This window comes from Tachypleus tridentatus, chromosome 9, assembly GCF_004210375.1.
Source record: "Tachypleus tridentatus isolate NWPU-2018 chromosome 9, ASM421037v1, whole genome shotgun sequence".
Taxonomy (NCBI): Eukaryota; Metazoa; Arthropoda; class Merostomata; order Xiphosura; family Limulidae; genus Tachypleus; species Tachypleus tridentatus.
Window position 1 is genome coordinate 50087469 of NC_134833.1, and position 26050 is coordinate 50113518.

The window sequence follows — 26050 nt, forward strand, 5'->3', positions numbered from 1 at the left end:
TAACTGATAAAAACACCATCTCCCGGGCTCAGCAGGGAATGTGGTACATTTTTAGAAAATCCTGCTTGCCACATGTGCAACATTTATGCTGCCCTGCATAAATATCACAACCAGATACAGTGCGGTAAGATATGGTTTCATACCATCTATAAGGGTCATCACCTTGAACGTTTTTTTGTTTTCCACATAATTCTGTTCATCAATATCATCTTTAAAACCCTTGTTATAACATGACACTTTAAATATGTCGGTGTGCTTTATGACATGGGGAACGTAGCATTAAGTTTAAGTTTACATTTACTACCCAGAGGTGGCCTACTGAATTGAGAGGAAATACTATGCCTGAAGATGGATGTGAAAACATTTCTTTCTGCCATTTTACATGGGTATCTCTAAATATATAATAAATTACATATCACTGTAAACCCCTGCATACCACAGAGAAGTTCTGTCAACAAATGAACCACAGCTTTTCAACCAGTATCCATTTAAAAAAGAAGTTCTAATCATAAACTATTTATGGTAACATCTTCGGTGTTTAGGGTGATCCAAGAACAGAATAGTATACAAATGTGTGAATTGCAAAGGGTCCTTCGGCTGACAACACAGTTATCATGTTATTAGGCTTAAAGTAGTCAATGATCAGCGTAATAATTAAAATGTCTAGGACGTACAAAAAGAATGAATATTATGTTAACAAGATCTGGCATTGTGCTTCTTTACTACCGTTATTATATCAACTGTCTTGATGGTATGTTTTTGAATATTATAAATAAATAAATTTTAACATATTTCCATTAGTGAAAACAAAACTTACACTAGATATAGCAACAACAAAATTCAATATTGTATGCTTACAAATCAACAAACAAACACGGTGCTTCAGTTCTATAACCTTCTCCCACATTTAGCATGATATTAAACAGGAATTTATGTATGACTTTTATGGTTGTTTTAAGTAATATGTACATGTGGAAATATTACTTTATGATTAATTTGTAATTAATTTTGGGGCGCTAGATGAAAATTTGCCCATGTAAGTAAAAACATTTGACTTATTATAAATCTACGGATGCATAATATACTGTGGAAATAAACATTGTTAGCGTAGTTGGCGCTTAAAGAAATTGCAAATGAAAAACAAGCTGTTATGGACATTCTTGGCATATTTTCCAACAATATAATCAAAATGTATGGTTTCAATGTTAACATAAACATCGTATCAATGTGATTATTACCGTTTTTCGTATCATAGTAATATATTTTGCCGGTTGTATCATCCAAACAGAATTTCATCTTCAGAATTACAATGTTTTTAACTACTTATAAGTTGAACTTTTTTGCAGAACATTTATTGAATCAACTGCATCCGCTATTTAAAAAAATAACTTCTGTATAGTGTTTCAAAACTGGCATCTAGTATCGTTTTCCTAGTACAGATATCAAAATTCACGGTTTGATTACAAACTGAATTTCAAGTGGAATTTCCTCTGGGGGCTCTTCAAAATACAAACTTGATATCAAAATTTTTGTCATGCATGCAAAAACTTATTTATGTAATAAATGTATTAATTTTAAGTTAATTAAACTAGTCCCTGTTACTGAGCGGCCACTCAGTTGTTGTTTTTCTCGAATTTTAAAAGTACTCTCTTCTTCAAAAGCATTAAATACTTAAAACTCCAAATTTTTGGGTTCATGTATAGGAGTTATTCTTCAAGTTACAATGGTAAACCTACAACTTTGCAGTGTTAAAATTATGGTTTCGATACCCCTGGTGGCTCCAACATAGATAGCCGATTGTCTAAACTTGTGCTTAATTTCAAATATATAAACAATCGTAAGTAAGTGAAAATTATTACATGACACTTTCAGTATTACAAACATAGGATTATCAAGATTTTTAGTTTCAGATTGTTTATTCTTAAACATAAAGCTACACAGTGAGATATCTGTACTCGGTTCATCGCAGGTATCGAAACTAAAATTTTGGTGTTCTGAACTGTATGTCTTACCTCGGACATACCAGGAAGCTAGATTGCTTGGTTCAAAACAAAGCCAAGTTTAGCGATATGTTGTGTCCAATGCAGGAAATCGAACCCCGAACTTTAACATTTTAAGTCTTTAAGCTTGCTGCTGTGCCATTGAGGGACCCAGAAGTTTAAAGAAAATCTGATTATATATGTGTTTTCTTATAGCATAGCCACATATGTAATTGAAAATTTTAAAAAATTCTTCTTAATTAACAATAATAATACTTTTATTCTAAATTGAAACACGAATTTTTCTGCATTTAATCAACATTTGTGATCATCGTAGTCAGTAAAACAAAAGATTTAAGTGAAGTTAATTGATCAAATACGTTGTTTCCGCTTTGACGTGTTGAATTAAACAATTAAATACATTTGCCAAATTACATATATTTAAGGTAATCATATTAAAGATTTAGTGCTGGAATGTGAAACTAGGACTTGTGTGTGAAGACCGCGTTTTGCTATAATTATGAATGAAGTTTCTCTAGTTCTCAAAAACTTAAGGGTGTATGTGTGTGTGTGTGTTTTTTCTTTATAGAAAAGCTACTTTGTGTTACCTGCTGAGTCCATCGAGGGGAATCAAACCCCTAATTGTAGTGTCGTAAATCCGTAGACAGTACCAGCGGGGGATTTAAAACTTAACAACCAAAGATATTTGTAACGTAAATAGTTAATATTGATATTTAAAACAGCGTTTATTATGTTCATCGTTTATTCTTCATGTTTAACTATTTGTCAAATGTGTAACAAACATATTCTCCTTTCTCTCAGCTTAAATCAACTTGGTTCAATGAAAGTTAAGTTTGTATGGTTTAGAATGTTTGCAAGCAGCTGAACAATGGCTACCTGTGCTATCGTTCAAACTGACAAAATGGACGGAGGGTATCTAGTTACCAGTCCCTCTGTTAGCTCTTGCTCTATTGTAATCGAATACTGAGATTTGACCGTCACTGTTATAACGCAACCTCGGCTCTAAAGTGCGGTTTGCGAACCATGAATCCACTGAATTACGTTACGGGCACACTAACCACTAGGCTACGTTCAATTTTATTAATGTTTAAGTGCAGAGAATGACAAAGCTTATTAACACTTTATTATATAATTATTCATTTGTTGTTGTCATGTTATGGGGAAGGAAATGTTGTTAGAGCTTTCGTCTGCAATTATAAATAACTCAACTTCTAACACCAAAAAAAAAAAATCGTCTCATAAACTGAGTATGATAACGCCATTGAAATATACCATACCTGTTTCTTTTCTTTAGCATTGTAGAATACGTGCGGTAGATCTAATATTGATAAAGAATCATAATCACAAGCTATAGCGTGAGTCACAGCTTGAAGAGCCTAATAAGACTGAAAACAAAGATGTATTAACATTTCAAACTCTGTTCCCATACGTTTTAGGGCTCTGGAATGGACATTATATTTTAATCTTGTTACAAGCTGGAATTAATATGCTCTAGAATATATGATTATAATTGAAAAGTATAGCTTACACTGTTTTAGACTAATACAATTTGGACTGAAAGAGAAACTTTAAGAGTTATATCAATGAATATACAGGTTAGAATTTAAGACCATAAAAACTATGGAAAAATAAAAGGCATCGCAAAGGAAAAGTATTCACAAACTGACATAAGACAGTGGATGCATAAAGAAAAAATATTCACAAACTGACATAAGACAGTGGATGCATAAAGGAAAAATATTCACAAACTGACATAAGACAGTGGATGCATAAAGGAAAAGTATTCACAAACTGACATAAAACAGTGGATGCATAAAGGAAAAGTATTTACAAACTGACATAAGACAGTGGATGCACAATTTACTTTTGTGTGAAATCATTCTTTATAAGCATTTCAAGTGTAGTCAGTCTTCAAAAATATTGGAAGGAAGAATTGTTACGGCTTGGTATGTTTTCAGTGAATATGTGAGGGCAGACAAAATGGTGATCATTGTATCCTAAATCAGATATCGTTCAACTGGTTATATTGAGTTATAAAACAGATTCAATGATTGTGTAAATATAACTGTAGGTTTGTAAAGTGTCACAAGGGTTAGTGGCGAACAATAGCAGCATAAGTTATTTAAGTAATTAACAATAGTAACTTAAGTTGTCCAGTGGTGTACGATAGTAACGTAAGTCAAGTTGTGCAAGTAGTGCATATTAATAGCATAAGTTATGTGAGTACAAAAGTACTATAAGTTATGTAAATATTGCATAATAGTAGCGTTAGTTATGTAAATAGTACGCGATAGTAGTGTAAGGCAACTTATGCAAGGAGTGGACTTACTAGCGTAAGTCATGTAAGTAATGAACAATACCATCATAAGTCAAGTTATATAAGTAGTAAAAAACAGTAGCGTGACGATTTCTTTTCACATAGCTGCTATATTAGGAATGAAAAGAAAAGAAAACAAAATGATGTTTTTGGCATAACGAAAGACAAAATATTCATTGGTTATTCTAACCGGCTAGTTTCGGTGACATCATTATCAGAACTAGTAACTACCAGTGGGTTTGATTGTATATGTGTTACAAACAGACTAGAATACATAGCTAAAAATAAATCATTCGTGCTTTTTAACAAAGATAAATAATCAGAGAAGAACCAAAAATAAATTAGGTAACTATTAAAATCAGGTATACACTAGAACTAGAGTCAGACAGGTACATCAGTACGCCATCAAAAGTAAGCCAGCAACTCCCGCTATTGCTAAACGTAACACCTCGACGTACAAGAACTCTCGCTGTTTCGGCCAACTAATTATACGGAAAAAGTGCCTAAAGTTTCAGTGGCAAAACCATAATTGGCAGCTTATTATTACGCTGCTAGAACAGCTTTCTCTCCTAGGGTGTATGGCGTACCCTCACGAGTACGATAAATTTATCTAATCGTGTAGTTAATGGAAGCGCCGGGGATTAAGTTGAAATTTTCCTGAATGTCTCCATGTTGAGGAGAAAGGAAGCTTTTAGATACGTATCGTTGACCATTTGAATACTTACATATAGTAAGTAACCCGAATATTTGGCAAATGAAATATGGGCGGAAAACAAGCCTTTCCGTAACCGATTACTGTAGGTTTAAAATGAACTGTGAAATAACTCCATTTGAACAACGACATTATAACGCCTATAGAATTCTAAATATCGTACTTAAATATTATATTTAGCTCGTGATGACGGATTGTGAAAAAGTTGTCCACCAGCATAGTATTTTAGATACTTCTAAGTTATGTTTATATTTCAGAAACTGCACATTTGTTACAATAATTTGTACGGATGTCAGTAACCTTGCAAGAACATATGAAGGAAGCGTTCCTCATTAATGCTGTCAGAAAGAATAGAACTATTCATTTCCAACTTTGCCGAAAAGTGTGAAGTATTCCTCAATAAACTTTCTAGAACGTATACAAATATTCCTCAGTAACCTTGCAAGAACGTGTGGACGTAATGATCCGCAATTTTTTCATGACATATGGAGGTGTACGCACAATAGTATCCTTCTTAGCTATCATTATTTAAGGTTGTTAAACCTCGTTATTAGGCCTAACTTTTTAAGAGTGCATAGAACATTTGCTTTCATAACCCAGACACAGGAATCTTGTAAGCTATGATAGTGAATATTATGTAAAAAAAAACAATCTGAAATATGATAAACTTTAAATTATTGGATGTAAAATTAATTGGCCTTTTCATGAAGTATGATCAGGTATTTTCAAATTTAACTAGTACCCATAAGTTTTTTATTAGTCTATGTCTGTTTACCATTCCGTACAAGGAAGATTTTAAGGCCTCGATGGCAAGTTTATTAATATACTTCATTTCAATGAGGAACATAAGTTTTATACTATTTTGAATTTGACAATAATAAGTATCTTCAGTTCCTGGTCTCTTTTGAACACATTCTCGCAATATGTTCTTATCATACAAGTTACATTCGACGTGAATGCACTAACGTTTTACCTACCAATAATTCTCGCGAAAATAACATTAACCAATCAAAATAACAGGAATTAGGATTAACTATAGATAACTTTTAATCTGACATTTTCAGTTATGTTAGTTATTCTGTTTAACATCGTTAGAAGTGATAATGAACCGAAACTTCCCGAAGAATCTATACGTTTTAAGGCTAAAATCGTTTGTAGTCATTCTTTAGTTTTTAGAAACTCCACCAGCGGTAATACCCCAATTTTGTGAGTGTTTTGGTCTACGACTATATTTCATACAATCAATTAATGCTTCAACTAAAGTTTTCTTATTGTACAGTTCAACTACAACAGGATTCCCTCAAAGTTTAATATGACAAAGTAGTTAGTACATGTTAAACACTGTAATTGCACGGGTTAGAAACCTTCGGGACAAATAAGAACAAAACCAATAAAAGTTTTGTAACAGATAGGTCCTGAGAACTTCTAAGCCTTTGCGGATAAAGCCGACGGCTTAGGTTCGTGACAGAGGAAATACTTGTCAGATTCGGACCTTCGCTGTGTTTTCGAGGAATTACCGTACCTACATTTGATTACTTAAACATGCCTCCTGTAAGTATAGTCGACAGGTAGTATTAAGGTATTGATAGGAATTGAACTTCGAACTTTATTTCTTCAGTAATATAGTGTTGTTACCAGAGTTTATCAGTCTTTTGCTGCTCTACACAAGTCTGAGCAAGATGTGATTTGTTCTGAGAAACAAGATTTGGTGACGTCATCAAGCTAATTCATGGACACGAGCGCGCTAATATGAAAAAAAAATGTTTTTTGTTTTTTTTTTACTTTAATATCCCCGTCAGTTCCCGAGCAAAATTCAACAAGTAAATATTACTTTTTATGAATGTTTGCCTTTGGTAAGCATTTAAAAGAACAAAATCGTGCGGTATTAGAATAAATGTTTTATTAATCCCTAGAAATGTTAGTTGAAAGAAGTTTCGGAAGAAATAACTACATTCAGAATGTATATAGTTTAGTTCTTTGGAATCTATTTGATAAGATTAATATAAACATTCATACAATCAATTAATGCTTCAACTAAAGTTTTCTTATTGTACAGTTCAACTACAACAGGATTCCCTCAAAGTTTAATATGACAAAGTAGTTAGTGCATGTTAAACACTGTAATTGCACGGGTTAGAAACCTTCGGGTTAAAACCCAATTTAGGGTTTTATTTACTCCTATAGTACCTTACTTTAGGAGTACCAAATATTCCATATTCATTAGTAGTATTATATCTGGTATACTTTATGTATTTTATTGGTTTTGAATTGTCGAGTCATTTTTAACATTAGTATAATTGCGGGTAGCATAAACATACACGGAATGCAGAAAAGTTATAAAGATAAAAGATAAACAGCGTAGAAAGTCGTTTTATTATATGTATAATATGAAGAAAGTACTTACTTTTCACTGACGGACAGCGTTATCTATAAAAAATAACATGGATGGTATGATGTGTAACTGGATATTGGTATTTTCATCGTCAACGGAACCTTATGCGATATTTGAGCTAGACAGCCAAGACAGGTACCCCGAGGGTTTAGGTGTACCTATTTCTAATTTGGAACTTCTGACCAGCGGGAGAGTAACCAGTCGTCAACACCAATTTTTATCGTGCGGCTAAACTTAGCCGAATAACTTAACTGAATTGTCAAATTTATAGCGCCCTTACAGCAAGGCGTGTTCAGTGTTATATGGTGACTCGCACTGCAGATCTTCAATCCATAAAACGTTAACTACTCGGCTATGTCGATGGTTATTGTCGTCATTTTTTTTATTTTATTTACGGTATGCATGTGTGTGTGTGTGTTACGTCCCTAATAGATGGTGAATAAAAATTATTAACTTAGTGTGAGTTGACATTTAGAACCCATCCGGTATCACGTGTAATTTATTCTTGGTTACATGACTAAAACGTCATCTTTCTCAAGTTCTGTGGATGTTTCTTTTGTGCATGACATATTTGCCTTTGTTAATTGTACAAAAAACCTGTGATCTGCCCACCACAAGTTACTCAACCCAAGTTCTATTGTTGTAACTCCGCAGAAATACTGCTTTACCACCGTGGACGGATCATATTTTGTAAATAAAATAAAATGAGTCAAGAATTAGAAACTCTTTAACGTTAAAACACGCAATTATCATTGGTCAATCTTAACTTGGTCCAAAGGTACCAACTGATAAATATGAGAGATGTTTCAACAGTGTGGGACAATGATGAGAAAACTTTGAGCTAAACTTTAAAATGATGGATTGGTGACATCGACATATCGTATTTTAAGAAAGCTTAGTTTGTCTGATTATTCTTATGCTTTAAATTTGAACTTATTGATTTATCGACTTTTTAAGTGACGCAGTTTCTGTCGTGTTAATGTTAAAGGGAATATACGAACACCTTCTTACTCTATATAACTTGCAAGAGCTATAAACAGGAACGTCTTGATCATGATAGATTGGATACAGAAACGCAGGCAACTCACGTGGGTAACTGGACTGTCAGATTGTCCGACCAGCTGTTACGTTCGCACCTTTTAGAGTGTTCGTGAGTTAAGTTCTAACATTTAAAACTAACCTTGATAAAGTTCAGCACTTCTTCTTTGATAATGTATTTGAAACAGTTTACAAAGGCCATTTTAAGCTAAGACTTTCAGGACATTTCAAAATTATCTAGAACAGGATATCTACAGAGACTATTCGTGACGAGAGGTTTGTGAAAATTCTCTCTTATTACTAGTTAGTTTTACAATTCATCGGATCCAAAGTTTGCCTCAAATGTTTAACTGTCTTCATGTAGTAAGAAGAGAAGTTTGATGTTTCCATAATCACGGCGGAAAAATTCTACCCATAGAGGGCAGATCGGGCGTGCACATGGGTGTCTAACCATGTAACGAAAAATACTAAACAGTAGAAAGTGGAAAACAAAGACTTGAGATAAGTGCAAGGAACATAAGGAAAATATGGCAAATAAACCTCCACCCCTCTATTGCTGCTTTACCTCTGGTGATATCACCTGTTCTATTTAACCATAACGTTATCACCAGCAATGTACCGAAATTATGATCAGACTAGAATGTTACAATAGGCGGTTCAGAAATAGATGTTGGCTTAGTTTTATCTGTGGCAATTACTATACACGTAGTGATGTTACTGTTGAACTCACACCTGAGAATCAGTAGCGATATAACCTCCGGACTAGTACCGAATGACCAATATCGACAAGACCACGACATGATATGACCATTGAGCTAATATCAGCAGATGGATGGCGAGCGGCATCATGACGAACTTGTGTCGAGCGATCAATAGATATGACCAAAGAATGTGTACCGGAAAATCGGTAAGTTTATTTTCCCACATATTCGCGAAAACCTACTCAATGGCTGTCTACGCTAGCCGTTACTAGTTTCGAACTGACAAACTAGACTAGAAGGAAGGCAGCTAGTTCTTGAGCTAGTCTTGACTGGTCGAATAGTAAATTTGACTGTCATTTCTCTAACACACCTATGGCTTGAAGATTTTTTTTATTGTATGGTAACGGAGTAAAGTACTTGAATATCAATAATCCAGCACAATAACACAGTGAAAAAACGACCTATTCACTAGTATTTGATGTAAGAACGCGGATTCTGTTTGTTTTATATCTGAAACTGTCTGACAGCTAAACTGTCCTCGAACACAATTATTTCTGTTCACTGATTCATTCACTCAAGACAAAAATTAATCACGGATATTTTACCAGTTTTTTTTTTTAATTAGCTATAATTTTTATTTATTTTTGTGGTATTATACAATTGGACTTGATACTCCAGTCTGTATTTTGAGGATGTATCACGTGCAAATCACTTACTAAAAAAAATGAGAAAATGAGAATTACTTTCGTTTCAATAACTGACGAGAGTGAATTGGGTATTTTGATTATATTCCAAAATTATATCTATTTCATTGTTTTAAAGTAAATAAAAAATACAACTCAAACGAGTTTTGCCAATACTGGCACTTTCCCCAGTATAACTTTGTTTTGTTTGTTTTTATTTGTTTGGTTTGCTTTGAATTTCGCGCAAAGCTACACGAGCTCTATCTGCGCTTCCTCAATATAAGTTAGCTCAATAGTTTCCTTGATCCATGGAACTTAAAACACTCATAAAAACAAGTGAAGTGAATACTAACAATACTGTTAACTTAATTCTAAAATATTGTATAGTAACAACCATTAGTAGTGAAATTGAATCAATGTGTTGTTCCTTTCTACCATATTTGTTACAGCTCGATTATTTTATTTTCTATTGTATGGTAAGCAGTGAAGTTACAATGACTTATGTCTACCAATGACAGAGTTACTAGTATTATTTCTGTAACCTGGTTCTTTTTTCTGTTATATGGTAAGCTATGAGGCTATGATGATTTTGAACTTGACTAATGCAGGATAAGAGTTAGTTACGATATAAAATGTACAGTAAGGCTGTTTGGCAAGTTTCTTTAACGGTCAGTAAGAACTGATAGCGGGGTAAGTATTCGTTAGTTTAACTGAGTCAAAAGGCAAACATAGCGCTTCTCTTCCATTTACCCCACTTTGTTTCTTGTGTGGTGTATCGCTGGCACTTTGCTTGTTTGGACAGCTGAATGACCTGTTTCTTTGCAACTGATGCCGGCCGAGGTGTGACACTTGGCTAGTTTCAGAAAATAGAACCGTAATTATGATTGATACACTAGCGGAGCTTTGCCCACGCAGGGCACGTGACATGACTTGTCACTGCGTCAGTCGTGCTCCGGGTGAGACTAGAGCTCTTGGGCCGCAGCTGGTTTGTTTGAGCGAAAAATGGAACAACAGACTACAAGCGATCGTTTAAAGCCTGATGTTATGACCATTACTGGCCAATGTCTAGGTTTGGATGGTTTGTTTTTAGCTTTGCATGATAATTCGCATTCTCCTAATATTCTGTTCTGACTTTCGAAGTTCGTTTCTAATGAATTAAAATACACAGTACAGCTAACTGACTCACATAATTCTCCAGGGTAGAATATATTATAGCTATTAGCTATTAATTAACCATCTTTACCTTTACTAGTTTTAGTTTCAAATAACACACTAACATTTTTTATAGTATTAAGTGCTGTTTCGTTAACGCCACCTGAAACAAAAATATTATTGTCCACAGAGAATGTCTAATTCAATGGATTTTAATCTTATATCGAAAGCATGAAGACACGTTAACTGCTTTTTCTTTTTAAACTGACCTTATTCAAATAAGTCAAAGTGTTAACATTTCGTACGAATAAAATACTACTAATAGCGTGGTTTTACTGGCATGATACCCAACTAATAGACCACCCGCTTCTACAAGTGTGATGTTAAATTACTTGTTTAATTTACTAAACAAGCCTACCATATACTATTTGATTTTTCTAGAATTCCTACCGACGTTTCGCTAATGAACGAAAACCCTGTTCACCACATACACACAGTGCACACAGAAAGACTGACGGATACAAATCAGAAAGTAAATTTATTTTAAAAACTGAAATAATCAATGTTAGAGTTCTTCCCTTCATACTATTGCTAAGCCTGCTTTCCGAATTACTGCTATTTTTCCTGTTACTAACACTTACATAGATTCTACTTAACAAAATGTATATTGATCCTGCTTAATAAAAATTACATAGGTCCAATTTGATTAATTTAATATAGATCCTATTTAATATTTTTATGTTTCTTGTCCCCGTAATATTTCAATGTAACACTAGAATCCGAAGTTTCTACATGTGGTGGGCAGAGTGCAAATAGCTGAATGTATGTTTTTATGCTAAAACAAGCAAACCTAACTAATCTCACGTTTCTCTTTGCACGAAAATATCTGTAAACTCGTTTTGGTTGATGTTTCACTGTATCAGTATTTTCTTGAGATACCTTTGATATTAAAGAGGCCAACACGTGCGGGCGTATTCAACATGTCTACCACGTAATCCCAACACGGTCAATGCTCATACCAGAAATATCAAAAGTCGTCTATATCACAACTTGGGAACTGTAAAAAAGTATCTTTGTATCAAAAATATAAATTGATCAAAATACGGCAAAGTAACTGATCAAAACTCCAAAATCTAAACCCTTCTAAAATTGACTCAAAATGGGTAAAACCAACTTTTATTTTGTAAGTCACTGTGTTGGGCACATGAAAACTTATATCTGTGTCAATTTTATTCTCATTTCTGTAAATATACCTCAGGAGCCGCCAAATATACACATAGAATCCTTTAAAATGTCTAAATGAAAGATATGAAAAAAACATCTGATCTTCTTGAAACGAGGTGTAACCCTGAAAAGTCAAAAGTCAATCACAGAGAAGTGAAGGAATGGAAGTCGATTGAAAAGTGTTCGGAAGAAGAATGATGACAAAAAGAACAAAAACAAATCAGACAAACAAATTATACTCTCGTCATAACTTAAACTACGACAGTAATTGTATTGATACTGCAACCGTCTGTAGTTAAACACTTGTTACGTTTTCGATATAATTTAGATATTTCAGGTGCACCCAAACGTTTTCCATAAGTTCTCCATTTCAACTGACGTGATAAGTAGTTCGCTGCCTCTCTCAGTTAATCTATGCGTATAACAGTAAATTAATGATTTGTAGTGTCTGTAATAATACGTGAAAGAACATCAAAATACAGTTGTACAATACTCTCGAAGTGCAAAAACATTTGGCAAAAGTATTGTAATAAGAAAAACATACCGATAACATTAAACATTGTATACTTATACAATCAATGCTTTGAAACCTTATGCTTCAATTACACGAACATAGTATAGCAAATTAAAAGCTGTAACTTTCGGAACCAAGTTGTCTACTGTGTTTCGTATCTTACCCCAGGCCCGGCATGGCCTAGCGCGTAAGGCGTTTGACTCGTAATCCGAGGGTCGCGGGTTCGCGCCCGCGTCGCGCTAAACATGCTCGCCCTCCCAGCCGTGGGGGTGTATAATGTGACGGTCAATCCCACTATTCGTTGGTAAAGAGTAGCCCAAGAGTTGGCGGTGGGTGGTGATGACTAGCTGCCTTCCCTCTAGTCTTACACTGCTAAATTAGGGACGGCTAGAACAGATAGCCCTCGAGTAGCTTTGTGCGAAATTTCCAAACAAAACAAAAATCTTACCCCATTCAAGTATCAGAAGAAGCGAGTTGTGGTTTTACAGTGCTTTTTTATAACTCTGATTTCCTAAAATATTATCTGGTGAATATGTTATTTGTAAAGCATACATATCATGAACCACGATATGTAATTCCAGGTAACAGAATGGAGCCGAAATAGAGGTTTGTAGTCTGAATAAATAACGTCTACAGTACCTCCAGCCTTGTTTGATAACTTTCTTTTATAATCTCTATTTGCAGGATTTTAAATTTCCATTGTTTATTTATCTTGTAATATACGTGAAACTATTGACAGGCAAATACAGACAGACAGACAGACGGATACATTCATATAAATAGATAAGTGGAGATGGATCGTAGATAGATAAGTAATTTCGTGTTCGTGCTGATATTTGATAACATTTTGTCAGTTTTTTATGGACATTGCTGCTTCCTTTTTTAAGCTCTTATTGATTCATAAGAATACGGAATCAAATCTGCTAATATCAACATGAACTCGTATACTATCGCTCGTATATCAGTGTTATAATACTAGTAAGACGGGTATCACAAAAGAAGGACCCCTGGTGGTAGGGGTGATTTCAAGAAGTATTACAGGCAAGAGTGCACGTGTTCTTATCTGGCGAGTTTTAACAGTTATCAGGTGACAGAGGCGACAGCATGGCGGGAGAAACAAGCAGACACGAGAACCAAAAAATATATTTTCTCTTTTTGAAACAGATTTATCTGTTTTGCTCGAAATTTGTCGCCGTGCAAGATAAAGCAATTTGTACAACAGACGAGTGATACATTAGGAGCCTTTCTCAAGATTGTATACTTCGACAAGTATTTTTCATTTTGCGTTGAAAGTAATATATTTATGATACTTTATTTTTATAATCAATTTTACCTGATGAAATTATATATAAAGACTGATTTTGTCTTATATTTGAACTTACTTAGATTGTTTTGTATTTGAACGTTACCTTTTGGTACCTTTGTATTTTTTTAACCTCACAGACTGCACAAAGTAAGCAAAGGATAAATGAGATTTATTATATGATACCTAATACAAGATAAAAACTATTTTTATAAAATAGTATCAGTCACTCGTTTCAGTTTATTGTTATGCAAATCAGGTACTTCGTGATCAGTAACTAAAGCTGAAAATGCAAATGATTGATTATTCGAACGATGCTATATAGAGTGGCCTCTCATAATTTTGTCTTATCTATCAAAGTGAAGTGATTTACTGAATCTACGGTTTTCGTGGTTTTAAAGGCGCCATCCGGAAGTTTTGCTGTTGCGGAGAAGAATCGAAAAAATAGAAGCTGACTATTAGAGTCATAAAAGCCTGTGACAAACTTTCACAATTATCTTAAGTAAAAATAGCAAAATATACGATGCGCCTACAAATCAATGATGTAGTTGTTCGGATGTCTAGGCAAGAAAAAACATTTTTCAGAGCACAAGGTGGCTATTATTTATCAATTCTTACTAGTTACAATCACAATGTGACTGCTCCGAGGTTACGTGAGGTGTCTACAGTTGTAACTTGACATAATTTCAGTAAAAAGACGTCAGAAATAAACTTTGCAAGATCAACTTGCATGTCAAATTTCCAATAAGTCTCATTTTGGCAACAGCGAAGAACAAAAGAGTCATGGGTCCAACGTCATATGGAGTAGCATTATATTTCACAGCTTATAGTACAAGTATTCGGAGAAAACCTGGAAACAGATCTAACTCCCATCTTAATATACGCACTTGGTTGAGGGGCTGAAGAGTACGGTGTGGACAGAAATAAGCATCTCGTAGCTTGGTACAATTAATTCTACACCTTATAAGGACAAATCTCATTACCCTTATATGCTGATGTAATTGACACAACCGCAGTCTAATGGATGGTGATACCCTTCCCCACTGTGCTAAGCTGGTTGACGCCTTCCTTGGTGAGGGATCTGACCAAATAAAATGGTCTGCATGCTCACTGGACTTAACTCACATCGAGCTTATATCCGACGCTCTTAGTAGACGCATCGTATCCCGTCGAATGACATGAGATACAAAAGTCGCCATGGAAACAGCTATTTCAGTATAGTGATTAGAAATACCTCAGAATCTTATCAATACTGACTGTATGCATGCAACATGTCTGATTGGCATAAAAAATTAACTTAGAAGCAAGAAGTACTTGGCACAAACATGGTTTTCATTGTCATAACTAACGTTTTGTCCTTTGTTTTGTGCTTTGTAAAATAAACTGTTTGCGATCTTTTATCAAATGTTTCGTTTTCTTCCTAGAATTGAAATTTCATATCTGAACTACACGTTCTCGTGAACTGGAGATTGTTTTCTGGCCGTGTTTTTGTTTATTCATTTCAGTGATTAAGACTTATCCTTCATTTCAGTGATTAAGACTTATCCTTCATTTCAGTGATTAAGACTTATCCTTCATTTCAGTGATTAAGACTTATCCTTTGTTCTAATAACTACATGTTTGTTTATGAATGCAGATTGAGGCTTTTATTTTGATTGGGTTTTAATTTTTTGCATTTGAGAGTGAGGTTTACATTTAGAACATGTATTTTGTTACGCTTTACAGTCTGGGTCAATTATCCTAAAACTAAAGGGTTTTTATTCTGTTGCTAAAATGTTATGATTCATATTAAGATAGCATCAACACTAATACTAACTTTCGTACAAGCTGACATACGCTTACTTGTAGGTCTATATCTATATTTAATATTAAATACTGTAATCGTAAAGTTCCGAGCTTGTTACCGACATATGCCTACTTCTAGGTCTAGGTCTATATTTAATATTATGTACTTTATTCGTTAAGTTACAAGTTTTGTTGCCGAACGTGCAGTAGTTAAAACGCTAACCACAGATACAGAATTACTGCAAAATTAAGGGGTTTTAAACTTGAGGCATATATTTCCAACATTTTCCAAACTTCTGGCAATGAGATTCGAGGTTTGACAATCCTACAAATTAGCATATACGTAGACTCCATTACATTAGTTTGGGTGTGGTGGCGAACTAACCCACATTGCATTTTTATCTCTAGAGCTATTGACAAACTACATAATAAAAATTTAATTAATAAGTAATAAAGACTCCGTAAAATAAATTATCCCTTAAAACGTGAAATTTCTATTAGAGCTGTCTTTGTTGTAATATTCCCCGAATTTCCAACTGAAGTGATAAATAATGACATGTAAGACCAACGTTTGAGACTGAAGTAATTTACTAATTACAGTAATGCTTGTTTATCGAAACTCACATTTATACCGTGTTGAATAACACTTCATAAACATTAATATCGTTATTCTTTTCTAATGATGTTGTTGTTGTTGTTGTTTCGAATTAAGCACAAAGCTACATAATGGGCTACCTGTGCTCTGCCCACCACGGGTATCGAAACCCGTGACATACAACTGAGCCACTGGTAGGCTTTTCTAATGAAAAGTCATGTGTTATTATTGTTTATTTAGTGACCTTATCGACAATTCGTTAAACATCTGGTTTTGATCGGGTTTTTCAGGTTATTAAATTATAAATATGTTGAATTTGCATTAATTGCCTCATGTCAACTTCACTCGTGAAATACTTCTTGATTCTATTTATCAACAAATTATCTAAGAACCAACTTGGTTCTGAGATGCATTTTGTTTCGATTGTTTTTAGTTCCTTGCATAGCTGTAACAAGTCCCTATAAAACGTATGTAATGCGGTTCGTTTCTCATTAATATAATGCCTGTCATTTAGTGCCTGTTAAGAGAGAAACACTTTCTTCTACATTATTTCGAACGGTTTTGTCTTTTTACATAACATAAGACAGTAGCCGCCATGTTACATGAGTATAAAAAGCAAATATTTCTGTGCACGTTGTAGGGCCATTACTGCTCCCTAGTATATCCTTATAGAGGGCTTACAACACCAAATCTCCGCCATGAAAATCGTAAGATAGTCGACAGTGACAACTTGATGAAGATTGGCTTGACAGGTTTTTTGCTACCTGAGAAAACATTAAATGTGTACGTGCCACAGAATCATTGATTATACGCGTGCATGCTAGATTTCTGAAGGGCCTCTGTCTTCTTCAGATGAAAACTGGTAAATTTGTCTATAAGCAGACAGTGCACAGTGACCTAATTATGAACACTTTAGACCGAAGCACAAAGGGGAAAGACTAAAGGACTTCACGTGAAATTGCGTAGAACACTGACCCTTTCGCTGATTTTGAAATGACTCCTGCAGAGGCAAATAATTGCCTTTTACCACTGTAGGTGGTGCGAGAAGAAATGCATTGAATTTCGTAATCCTTCCCCACAGTTTCTGTTAATTAATGTGGTTGAATGTATAAAATATATTAAGATTGCTCTCACGTATAAGATTAAAATGTTGATCATTATTCACGTGTTTTTGGACAAATTTGCTAAGTACAGAAGTAGCTAGTTCTTATAACAGAGATGTGATTATTTTATTTTTCTTTCACTTTGTTTGGTTAATGTTAAGTAGAAAGTTGCACAATGGCTGTTAGTGTTGTACGGGTGTCTAAACCGTGTTTTTAGCGTTATAAGCCTTCAAAATTAGGGCTAAACCACTAAAGGGCATTTTCTTTCTAAAACAACATGATTAAATTCATAAAATTTATCAAAAGATTGCAGCATTTGCTTTGATATATATTGTTAATTATCTATAGAGTAATACTCTTATTGAGAACAATACGTTAATATTATTTTTTACAAGCTTTAGTTGCCTGGAATGGCCAGGTGATTAGGGCACTCGAATCGTAATTTGAGGATCGCGGGTTCGAATCCCCGACACATCAATCATGCTTGCCCTTTTAGCCGTGCAAGCGTTATTATGTGACAGCCAATCCCACTATTCGTTGGTAAAAAGTATCACAAGAGTTGGCGGTGGGTGGTGATGACTAGCTGCCTTCCTTTTAGTTTTACATTGCAAAATTAGGGACGGCTAGCGTAGATAGCCCTCGTGTTTCTTTGCGCGAAGTTCAAAACAAACCAAACGAACCTTGGCTTAAAACTGTTGTAATAATTCCTAGTGTTACCAAATTTGTCGATGATTATAGAACTAAAAAACATAGTAGTTTACAGTATTTGAATTTTAGTAATTGAAAGCGATTGACAGACAGATTTCGATTAAATTTGATCCAATGATATGTTTAGCCTCTTGTTAAAAATATTTGTCATATCTTAGCTGTTTTGTAGTCAAGTGTCTCCTCCTGTGTGACTTGATTCCTCCATACCTTGTAGTAGCTTCAACAAATTTTATATTAACTTCAAAAATTACTCTTATATTTTTCATCTACTTCTTTATTAAAATATAGTTCTATGGACGTATATACACACACAAAGTTACTGTTAAAACTCTTATCTAAAGTACGTCTTTATACTGGACACATAAATACACAAAACTGCTGTTAAACCTCTTTTCTAAACCGTAGCCTATGTCCTGATACTGAACATATAAACACACAAAGTTACTGTTAAAACTCTTATCTAAATAAAGCGCAGCCCACGTCTTGATACTGGAAACATAAACACACAAAACTGCTGTCAAACCTCTTTCCTAAATCGTAGTATATATCCTGATACTGAATATATAAACACACAAAGTTACTGTTAAAACTCTTATCTAAATCGTAGTCCATATTCTTATACTGGACACATAAAGTCACAAATATTCTGTTAAACCTCTTATATGCAACGTAGTCCATATCCTAGTATAGAACGTATACAAACATTTATTACTGCAATGAAAATGTTTGGGCTAGTTCTTTTAACTACAAAATGCATTTTAATAAATCGGTTCATGAGGTTTAAAAGTTTTTGAGCGAAAACAGAAACTGCATTTTCTTCACCAATGTCACTAAACAGCTGAAAAAAAAATGTACTAAAATGTATGTCCTCACTACATTTTTAAAAATTACTAAATATAAAATGGTTCTACATATCCACGCTCTGCGACTCTTTATACATGGATAAAACAGGTCCATCTGTTGAAAGCCTTAAAGTTTCAAAGTTCTTTTTATGTGATTTAAATAGAGAACAAATTTTATCATCTAATAGCAAAGTATTTTTCTTTCTTCATCTTCTTATAGAACTTGACAAATTGTGATCATTTATTTTCATTTTTTTATATAAGGCTATAGAAAAATTGTCAAGTATTTTTCATTTTCCATTGATTTAGGACTAATGGAAATTTGTACTTTTTTTCTTCTCTTTTGAGTTACATTTAAGATTTCAGCGTCGAACGATTGACTCTTTTTGCCGTGCCTAATGGACAAACATGAAAGATAAACTGTGGTGTCGAAACATTTTTAGCAGATCCAGTACCACGTCAAGCCAAGTTTATCTCTGTTAGACACCCTCTCCCACCCCTTCAAGAAAGAACGTGAAGACGGTCAAGACTAACCTAACTAAGTATGACCAAATTTCATGAAAAACATTGGTTTCGCATCCCGCAGCTGTTTGCAGCACGCGCTATTGAGGCCCTATCTTTGGGTGTTACCCGACAAGTTTGTGCCTCCTCTGGATGTTTGGGTGGGCCTTGTGTGAGATGCGACTAAACTAACAGGCCTCGGGGCTAGAGTGAAGAAAGAACAGGGCCAGGTTGTCCAGCTTTTTTCATATAGGTCCTGGGTGTTCTCTGTCAGTACTGAAGAACCTGTGGAAAAGGATGGGTTACTGAGCTTTCCAAGTAGAGTTAAATTCGGCTTTGACTCATACTCGATTGTACATTTAAGATTTGTTTCGACAGTATTAACTTTTTCAATGTCAAAGTTTCTTCAGCTGTTGGTTCCTAGCTTTCTTATCTGTGAAAGCCAAACACCAAGAACTGACGTGAAAGACAGCAAACTGTTAAAAGGACTTACTGGTACAGAACCATCAGTGGTGTAGTAAGTAGGGAGGCCAGCCCTTCCCGTTTTTCAATCTGTCTCAGTATAATATGCACCAAAATTAGGAAAACTACTCTCAGGAGGAGCATGATAATGCATAAAATTTAATTCAGAACCCTAATCAAGACCCTAAGGCAAGCCCTGACCTCAGCCGTAATGGGTGCGCCTGTGGAGCACATTCCTTCACTTCTCTCGATCATATACACCTCATTTTCCACTTTCTTTTACACCTCTGTGTTGGATCTATGAGACAGACTAACTACACTCTTCATTAATTATTACCGAAAAAACGAACTCACCTCCTCATTGCACAAAATTATAAGTGCCCCATTTATTACAAGAAAAAAATTAAGAAGAAATAAAACTATATTTATACATGAAACTATATTAAAATATATTAATACATAAAAATATATTAAAATATAAAACTATATTAATACATAAAACTATATTAACATATAAAACTATATTAATACATAAAACTATATTAATATATAAAACTACATTAATACATAAAACTATATTAAACAAAGTTTTATTTACGTTCATGGTGTGCTACTCTTCTTTTACTTTACAGCCTGAGCACAGGATAGATCGAACATTTCGTGTTTGTTCTGTGATAGTGGATTTAATCCAAATATTTCAGTTTCCCCACATCAAAATTCACAAGTTCATTGGACCCACAATGGGTCATTATCTCCTGAACCGTTTTACTTGGCGTTGTTCCTGCTACTTCTTTGGTACGTTACATTTTTTCCTGATGAATCTATCTCTAGAAAGTGTATATTGAACTGGCTGCTTGGTCACATACTTATCGAACCTTCCAAAAAGGGAAAGGGAAAAAAATAATTATGTCTTCAGATAACCACGAAGACATCCAGCAATTATGAATTGTGGGCTTTTACTGATCTGCTTTCCTTCCATCAACTCTCATCCACACCCAACCAAAGTTAAACCCACAACTCGCGATCTAATAAAGCAAAACTCACTCTCGCTTAGTTTAAAACACCAACTTCACTGTAGTTAAACAATCACATACACTCGTGGGACGAAGGGGGCGATTGTTCCTAAATACTAAAGTTGGAAAGAGCCAGCGATTCGTTTAGTGCACTCTTCCTTCAAACAAAATAATCAACAAATTAAATTAAATAAATAAATCTATCTTTGATTTTTAAATCCATAACAAGCTAGAAGTGCAGATCCTTACAGTCTTATCGTTTATTTAGACAATCCTGACTTCAGGTGTTTGTTTTATTTTACACTCAGTTCGTGCACAGGAAGTTAAACGTGTGTCTTTGTTTTCTTACGATGAAACTAGCTATATTATATCTTTTCATCAGTAATAAAATTAAAATCTCCCCTTCTTTATGTGCTTTTGATAGGTAGGTTTACAAATTTACAAAACTATTTACTGTGTTTAAAAGTCACACAAACTACAAACAGTTTGTAGTATTAAAATCGTAAACGTTTTATTTTAAAAAATGTCTTTGCATACAGTGGTATTAAATCTGAAAACCCACTAGTGAAACTTGTGTAAACACAGACATAGTGACGAAAATTAGAAACTAGGATTTTCTCTTTTAGTACGTAAAAATCAAATCTTAAGCTACTCTGTAAAATAATCAGTTGTTGTGACATTTTTCTGTGGTCTCCATTTTCGCAATTTCATTATCTCTATAAAAAGATAAAATGTGGTTATATTCAGCTGAAATAATTACAGCTGATAAGCAACACATTAAGATGTAAAAGCGGTTATCATATGGTTCTTATTTCTATATTCATATAATTTATTACCTTCTAATTGAAAATCAACATAGACTTGTGAGATATTAAGATTATGAGCAAAAACATTGTTAACAGCAAGATAATCCAACTGATAATTGAATAGAATTCTCTGTTTGTATGTTATCTTTTCTTATGTTCTGATGTATAACATTATGTAACTTAAGCCAGTTACGTAAAATTTGGTTTCGATCTCAATAGTTTGCTAGCATTGCTCGAAAGTTTTTACTAACAACTAAACTACAGAAATATTTTATCTATTATTTTGTAGAAGAGAATAATTAATTTTATTAATATTAAAATCAATCATAATTCGTAATAAAGACTGAAAGACTTTCATAACAAACAATTATAACGATGATCCATTAATTCGCAGTAAGTGATAGACACTTAACATGTCACTGTTATAGGTGATATTCAACAATATCCAGATACATCAATCACCCAAAATAAATTAAATGTCGGTACAAAACTATATTTAAATACGTAATTACTGCAATTAAAAAAACTAAGCTGTTGTTGTTTTTTACTAAAAATTTTCATCTTTTACTTTGGCGGCACACAAGAGTTTGAAAGTTTGAACAGCTATAAAAAAATTATTTTCTAAAAATTATTGGTATGATTTTAAAGTGTTTATTCAATTTCAGAATTTTTTTTGCATCTATAATTGTGGTTTAATAATTGTGAAGTAAAGTTTTACAAAGAATGTGAAACAATTTGTACAGAAATTGAATGAGTCATGTATTCTCATCCAAATCTATTTCATGACTATAACCATGATATGAAAATGTCAACCGCGCAATACAACACATTTATGATTAGTTGTATATGTTCTCAGTTCTATCTGAAAGTAATGGATGTTAAATTGTGCTTTTCAACAGTAATTACAACCATTAACTAGGGTTATCCTATAACTTAATAGTAACAATAATAACTTTAAATAGTAATATAATACCTGTCTTTTACAGTAAATTTAATGTTACTCATTAAGTAATTTTGACCATTATCACGAAACTGTGTTTGCATTCAATTTGTCCATCTAGACCAGGTGTTTGTGTTATAAGTGTTCTCTACTGCTATATACATATATGTATAAACTACGGACAAACAAACTGAGTGTTTTTACTCATAGTTTCAATGGAATATTTTTGTCTCTCTCTTAATGCTCTTGGGATAATAAAAGAAAGTGGACGGCAGAGTGTTGACTGTCGAAGCTTTTGGGTGTGCATGTGTATCGGTAAGTCACGTCCTCACACACCTACAAAAATCCAAGTTTGTTTCCAAAGCTATTCAGATGGCTTTTTCTTCTAAGGTGATTTTTTTCTTAAATTAGAAAGAGGTAATCTAATTTTTTTTTCATTTCACAGTTCAACGACCACCAAAGATTACAGAACATCCAATTGATCTCGCAGTTAAGAAATTTGAACCTGCCAAATTAAACTGTAAAGCGGATGGAGAACCGACTCCAGAAATTGAGTGGTACCACAATGGAGAACGGATTATTCATGATACGCCAAACCGGATGATCTTGCCCAAAGGCGTCTCTCTTTTCTTCCTTCGCATCATTCAGAACAGAAGAGAACAAGATACTGGCACATACTGGTGTGTGGCTCGGAACTTTCTCGGTGTAGCTAGAAGTCGAAATGCAACCATTGAACTTGCAGGTTTGTAATCAGATTCTTATCTTAAATTTCACACACATAAGAGGTTCTTTTTCTCTCATAAAGAGCTAGCCAAGTATATACATGTCTATTGGTACAAATATTTTGGAAGAATGCGCTCATTTCCCGACGTCTTAATGCTTAATTGTGAGTGTGTTTTGTGCATAGGTATTCCACAAAATGATAATGTTTAACTGGTTACTAATCATTGAAGAAATTATCGTCATTTACTCATTTTATTCGATATGAAACAATTCTTCATTAAACGCAAGTCAAATGACCATTTTTCTGTACTAATTGTATCGCTAAGCGTTGTCATCTCTCGAGATTAATTTTAAGGACAAGTAAGATAAGTTGGACACTTACCGTTCAACTGAATCTACAAGTTGAAAGTTAATTATTCTTTCTGAAAGACCAGTATAAAGGTACACTTGAGTTACCGTTATCCTGACCAATACTGCAAATCATAATACCATGATACCGTGACTTAAGTATAGATAATGTTAAACATAAATTACAGCAGTCTTATCGCACAATACAAATGACCTTAAACACTGTTATCCTGACTTATGCTACACTGAGATAACTACAAATTCATTTGCACGTGCATAACACGCCCTTTTTATTAATACTTTTTTCTGTGTGTATTAAGCTATCAGAACATGATTACTACGTGATTTAGATCCAATAGTTATGAAGCTTGATAACAGGTTCTTCGTTGTTAAGAATACGACCATCACCTAATCCTTATTCTTAAACAGTATCTCATTTATAGCTCACTCCGTGACTGAATGTTAATTCGAACTCTACCCAGACATTTATAGATTATTTTTAAAAGTAAAATGTGTGTTCACGTTTTTCTTCGACAGTTCCATTTTATGTTTAGCTGTGGTCACAAAAAGCACTTTATTACCAATGAATTTATAACAATAAACATTTCAGATAAATCATTTTTCCGACGATGAGTATGGACTTATTAAACGCCCCATTTGAGGTAAATAAACGTTGAGAAAGAGAATTTCAACGAGCACTTCTGGCATAATGGGAATGAGCAAACGCCCAATGTAACTGGTTTCTCCGAATGATGACAAGCAAACACAGGTGATAAGACGATAACCTTACTTTTTACTGGACAAAAATCACTGACTCCGTGTGAATTTCCACGTTTGCAAGTGTTGAGTGATAAGCTTAGGTTTCTCTTGGACGTGTCAAATAACAGCACTCTGTTTTTATTGAAAAATGTTGGGGTGTCATGTAGCGCAGCGAGACAAGGTCATCCACTTCACACTTTCAAAGCAAGCTTTTATAAATTAATCACTGAAATATAAGACAGTGGTTAAAAACATGGCATTCCATAAAAGGAAATACATAACTCGTTTTAAGACAAAAGCTGGATTAGATATCTTAAATTCTCATGTGAATATAATTGTTTCGTAATACTGATTTTGAAAAATACGAAAATCGCAGATCAATATATTTTATTTTCAAAGTTTTCTCATTTGAAATACAAAACGTACTTTTAACCTATGGATTAAGATATTGTTTAGTAAGAAATTACGATCTTGTTGTTGTTTTCACATAAGAATTGAGAGAAACCACTTGTAATTCAGTTTAATTTTTAGATGCTTATATTGTAACCTTAAAAATGTCAATGTTTGTTTAGTCATTTTAGGTAATGCTATTTCCAATACAACTTTGCTATGACATAAAAGGTACAAGTGTTAACAGTTATTCTTACCGATGTCTATGTCTTATATGAATGACCTCCTTCTGAAACTATATGATGCTAAATAATTAATGTTTTTAAATATTTTGGTCTAATTTTTAATGTAATTCTGTCATTCCCATTGAGAAACATCGAAGAAAAACCAATGAAAATAGTCATTTATCACGTGGACCACGGCAGCTTGTGTTAAGGCGAACATTACCGTTCCTTATCATAATATCCAACGTACCAACTGTATCAAGTGTATAACGCCACATTTCCTACTCAGCTGAACCTTTTGGCAGCCCATTTTTAACGAACTTTTGAATTATTGGCTCAAACGACTTAGCGTATATTGCGTGCAAAACTCTCTAACGTCTCCCGGAGTTTGTGTAGAAAACACTCTGAAGGGATTCATTAGAAGCAGGTGACGTCTCTTTATGCGTGTGTCACGGCACAGAAAAAGAATGGATAATTACTTTGTACGTAGAGTAGTTTGTAAACTGATTTATGTTCGTTCTTATTAAGACAAAACCTGCCTTTCTTCTTATCGTTGAAAACTGTTCAAAAAAGAAAAATTATAAATGTGATAAAATAAAGGGATACAATGAACAACCTAACGTTCCAGTAGGAGGAAAAACTCGAGAAAGTATCGGAGAGTTGTAGAGTTTTCATAAAATAGAAGTTCTTGGCCACTTAAATTGTTAATTTTAAATTTCATAAAGCGGAACCCTGAATTGATAATAATTTAATGTATATTCTTATAATACATCAACATGCTTCTTTATTTAAAATTTGTTGTTGAATTTCGTATT

General features: G+C 33.9%; 1 protein-coding gene across 8 annotated transcripts in view; it reads left to right on the forward strand.

The window, feature by feature from the left end:
* Window positions 1-26050, forward strand: part of LOC143225216 (roundabout homolog 1-like) — a 200333-nt gene that overhangs the window by 75551 nt on the left and 98732 nt on the right. For 7 of the 8 annotated variants that reach the window (XM_076454234.1, XM_076454231.1, XM_076454237.1 and 4 more), the window contains exon 2: window positions 23237-23533. In XM_076454234.1, the coding sequence (XP_076310349.1) occupies window positions 23237-23533 (297 nt within the window). Of the gene's footprint in view, window positions 1-10785; window positions 10913-23236; window positions 23534-26050 lie in introns of those variants that run through there. The other variant, XM_076454233.1, reaches the window with a different exon arrangement.